At 40.4% G+C, this 4,724-nt stretch overlaps 1 protein-coding gene across 1 annotated transcript; it reads left to right on the top strand.

Annotated features, from left to right (window-relative positions):
* Positions 1 to 1,372: 1,372 nt before the first annotated feature.
* Positions 1,373 to 3,827, top strand: LOC133785606 (uncharacterized). Its single transcript, XM_062224823.1, has 5 exons — positions 1,373 to 1,685; positions 1,966 to 2,067; positions 2,738 to 2,952; positions 3,269 to 3,546; positions 3,677 to 3,827. Exons 1-5 carry the CDS (start codon positions 1,373 to 1,375, stop codon positions 3,825 to 3,827), a joined length of 1,059 nt encoding a protein of 352 aa, XP_062080807.1.
* The last annotated feature ends 897 nt before the right edge of the window (positions 3,828 to 4,724 follow it).

Raw genomic sequence — 4,724 nt, 5'->3', positions numbered from 1 at the left:
GGACCATCCAGCCACATATTCAGCGAAGGAGCCTCGCGTACTAACGACTCGGCCAGGAGGGCCTCACGCGCGCTGGTGTCATAGCCAGGAGGGCCTCGCGTGCTACCAAGAGGGCCTTGCGCGCACTAATGCCTCGTACCTAGGGAGCCTCACGCCAGGAGGAGCCCCACGCAAGGAGGTGGCTCGCGCCTCACCACGCCTCGCCATGCTCCTCGCCCACAAGCGTCTCACGCCAGGAGACGCCTCGTGCCAGAAGGAGCCCCACATAAGCGTCTCGCGCCAAGAGACACCTCGCGCTAGGAGGAGCCCCACCCAAGGAGGCGCCTCGCGCCTGGAAGCGTCTCGCGCCTCACCATGCCTTGGCCGCGCACCCAAGGCCCCATGCCATGGGCCTTGCGAGATGATGTCTCACCCTCGCCTTGCCCCGCGCATCATCCGTGGGATGGGCCTCACGAGACTGTGTCTCACCCTCGCCTACAAGTGCCACACGCCAATGACCCAAGGGCTCCCTCTCGCGCATTGCCCAGGCCAGCGCCTCGTGCGCCCAAGGCATCCCAGGTGGCCTCGCACCTAGCACCTCAAGACTATGTATCCTATGAGGACCTACGGAAACTCCAATGTTTAGAGGTAAAAGAACAAGTATAATTCAAAAAGATCATTCAAGTACGGAGTTCATACGGGGTATGGCCTGTATGACCCCGTATGTCTGATCCAAATACTCATGCCAGACAAGTAATGGGAGTACTAGGAGAGGGGACATGGCCTGTATGCTTCTAACTAGATGTCAGAGTCGACACCACAACCAGCACCACTACGCCTGGTGCCACTCCTCTGACATCCTCACGGTATCTTACCACGTACTGGAGCCACCACCACTACCCCTGAGACCACTCTCCTGACAGTGTACTTGTGTACCATCTGGTCCCCTGGACCACAATGTATCAGGGGCCATTAGAGCCCACTACAAAAGGAACCCCACTTCCACATGGAAGGGGGTTGGAAAAAACACTGTAGCTGGCACAAAAGAGAAATACAAGTTCTTTCCTCCATTTTTCTTCTGCAACTATTTTCTAAGTTTCTGTTTAGATTTTTGAAGTTCTTCATTTATAAGCACTATACTTTAATTTTTCTAACTTAACTTCATTGATGAGTTCTCACCGTCAACAAGGATGTATTGGTTAAAGTAAATGAATTAGTGTTTCCGACAGACTTCTACATTCTTGCTATGGAAGATGACTCAGTTCCATGCTCTACACATTTTTTATTGGGAAGGCCATTTTTAAGCACATCTAAAACTAAGATAAATGCTCATGAGCGAACTTTGACCATGGAGTTTGATGGTGAAGTGATTCGCTTTAATATTTTTTAGGCTATGAGGTATCCAAGTGATGTTCATTCAACTTATTCAATTGATATTCTAGACTCATTGTCACAAAGAATTCTTGATTTACATGGAGAGGATGGTTTAGATATTGTTTTGAGGGAACCAATGGACTTGAAAAAAGAAAATGTCAATACTGAAGTAAAGGAGACCGTGGTTGCACTTAATAGTGGTGGAGAGGTTTCTAAAGAGGTACTGCTCTTAGAGTTGATTGTTTCTCATGAGCAACTTCAACCATCTGTTAAATCACCACCCAAGCTTGAATTAAAATCACTATCGGAGCATCTGAAATATGTTTACTTGGGTGAGAAAAAGACATTGTCGGTCATTATCATGACACAACTTACCCAAGTACAAGAGGATCGTTTGATAAGGGTACTTCAGGAATACAAAAACAGCCATAGGGTGGACCATAGCAAATATCAAGGGAATAAGCCCAACTATATGTATGCACCATATTCTCCTTGAAGAGGGGTCATAGCCTTCTAGAGAAGCTCAACGAAGGTTAAATCCACTTATGATGGAAGTAGTTAAAAAGGATATACTGAAGCTCTTAAATACGGGTGTGATTTACCCTATTTCAGATAGCAAGTGGGTGAGTCCAGTTCAAGTAGTTCTTAAGAAATCAGGCATCACTGTGGTAAAGAATGATGAGGATGAGTTAGTGCCAAAGAGAGTCCAAACAGGTTGGTGAGTTTGGATTGATTATAGAAAGTTGAACATTGCAACTCAAAAGGACTCCCTTTCTCATTCATTGATCAAATGCTTGAAAGATAAGCGGGACACGCTTATTACTTCTTTCTTATTGGTTATTCAGGTCATAATCAGATTGTTATTGCTCTTGAAGACCAATAAAAGATCACATATACATGCTCATTTGGCACATTTTCTTTTCGTAGAATGCCATTTGGATTATGCAATGCTCGCACCACTTTTCAACGATATATGGTTAGTATTTTCTCATATTACATAGAGAACATCATAGAAGTGTTTATGGATGATTTTAATTTTTATGGTGATTCTTTTGATAAGTGCCTCCACAACTTAACTCTAGTTCTTAAACAATGTGTTGACACTAATCTTGTATTGAATTGGGAGAAGTGTCACATTATGGTGCAACAAGGTATTTTTTGGGGCATGTTATTTCGGAAAAAGGGATTGGAGTGGACAAGGAAAAAATTGATCTCATTCGTTCTCTTCCACCACCATCAAGTGTGAAAGAAATAAGATCTTTTCTCGGTCATGCAGAATTCTATAGGCGGTTTATAAAGGATTTCTCAAAGATTGCTTCCCCCATATGAAATCTTCTTCAAAAGGATGTGGCATTTGAATTTAATGATAAATTTTTGTTTGCAGTAAAAAAATTGAAGGAATCCATGGCATCAACACCTATTATCCAGCCACCGAATTGGGAGCTACCATTTGAAATAATGTGTGATGCTAGTGATTATGCAGTAGGAGCGGTACTTGGGCAAAAAGCTGGTAAGGTTCCTCATGTTATATACTATGCCTCTCGGAATCTTAATGATGTTCAGTTGAATTACTCTACTACGGAGAAAGAGCTTTTAGTGGTCATCTTTGCTCTATAAAAGTTTCGATCTTACTTGATTGGAACTAAAGTTATTGTTTACACTGACAATGCAGCTCTTAAATATTTACTAGCTAAGAAAGAAGCAAAGCCCAGACTTATTTAGTGGATTTTACTCCTTCAAAAATTTGATCTTAAAATAAAAGATAAGAGAGGGTCCAAAAACTTGGTGGCTGATCATTTAAATAAACTTATTCGGGATGAAGATAACTTGCAATTAAATGGACAATTTCCCAACAAACAACTCTTAGCTCTTAAAGAAGTTATTACATGGTTTTCTGATATTGTTAATTATTTAGCCACTAAAGAGTTACCAGGAGACCTTACACAAGCTTAAAAGAATGAGATTAAGCATGATGCAAAGTTCTACATTTGGGAAGAGCCTTATTTATAGAAACATTGCGTTGGTCAAGTCATTTGAAGGTGTGTTCCCGATTATGAATTTCAATCTAACCCTGCTTTCTCACATTCTCATGCTTTTGGAGGTCATTTTGGACCAAAAAGAACAGCCTATAAAGTACATGACATCGTCTTTTATTAACCCACAATCTTTAAAGATTCATATGCATATTGTAAGGTGTGTGACCATTGTCAACGAGTTGGTAATATTACTACTAGGGATCAAATGCTCCAAACTCCTATACTTATTATAGAGATTTTTTATGTATGGGCATTGATTTTATGGGACCATTTCCATTGTCATTCAGTTTTGAGTATATTCTTTTAGCGATGGATTATGTGTCTAAGTGGGTGGAAGCAAAAGCAACTAAAGCGAATAATTCTAAAACAGTGGTTGATTTCATTAGATCTAATATCTTTGTGAGAATAGACACTCCAAAGGCAATAATTAGTGATTGAGGTACTCATTTCTACAATAAAACTATTGAAGCTTTATTTTGACGCTATCAAGTGACTCATAAAGTAACCACTGCCTACCATCCACAAGAAAATGGCCAAGCCGAGGTATCGAATAGAGAAGTCAAGTCTATTCTTGAAAAGACAGTGAATCCAAATAGGAAGGATTAAAGTGTAAGACTAGATGATGCTCTATGGGCATATCGCACGGCATACAAGACACCACTTGGTATGTCGCCGTATCAGTTGGTGTATGGAAAGTTGTGCCATTTACCGATTGAATTAGAGCATAAAGCTTGGTGGGCTGTGAAAAAATGTAACATGGAGATGGACAATGCAGGCCAACAAAGAATGTTGCAATTACAAGAGCTGGAAGAAATTCGTAATGATGCTTATGAGAGCTCTAAGATTTACAAAGAAAAGACCAAAGCCTTTCATGATCGAAATAGAATTATTCGAAAAACATTTTATGTGGGACTGGAAGTATTATTATATCACTCTTGTCTTTGACTCTTTCCGGGTAAGTTGAAATCCCTATGGGTTGGACCATTCATAGTGGTACACCATTATCCTCATGGAGTGGTAGAATTTTAAGTCCACCAATGGGAAAAATACTCAAGGTTAATGGCCAGAGATTGAAGCCTTATTATGAGTCTTTCGAGGAGGAACAAGTTACTGTGATTCACCTCTTCGATCCGAAATATATATTGATGAGGTATGAAAATGTTTTACGTCGAGCTAGCGACGTTAAACTTAGCCAAAGTTTATGTACTTTATTTTATTTTTAAGACATTTTCATTTAATTTATTTTTCCATGTAATTTTTCCTTTCTGAACTTAGTTTTAATTTTTTTTTTTTATTTTGGAACTGTGAAAATTGTGAAAAAAAAATATTTCGGGG

This window comes from Humulus lupulus, chromosome 6, assembly GCF_963169125.1.
Source record: "Humulus lupulus chromosome 6, drHumLupu1.1, whole genome shotgun sequence".
Classification (NCBI taxonomy): domain Eukaryota; kingdom Viridiplantae; phylum Streptophyta; class Magnoliopsida; order Rosales; family Cannabaceae; genus Humulus; species Humulus lupulus.
Note: the sequence above shows the minus strand (reverse complement) of the source record. Positions and strands in the feature narration are given on the sequence as shown.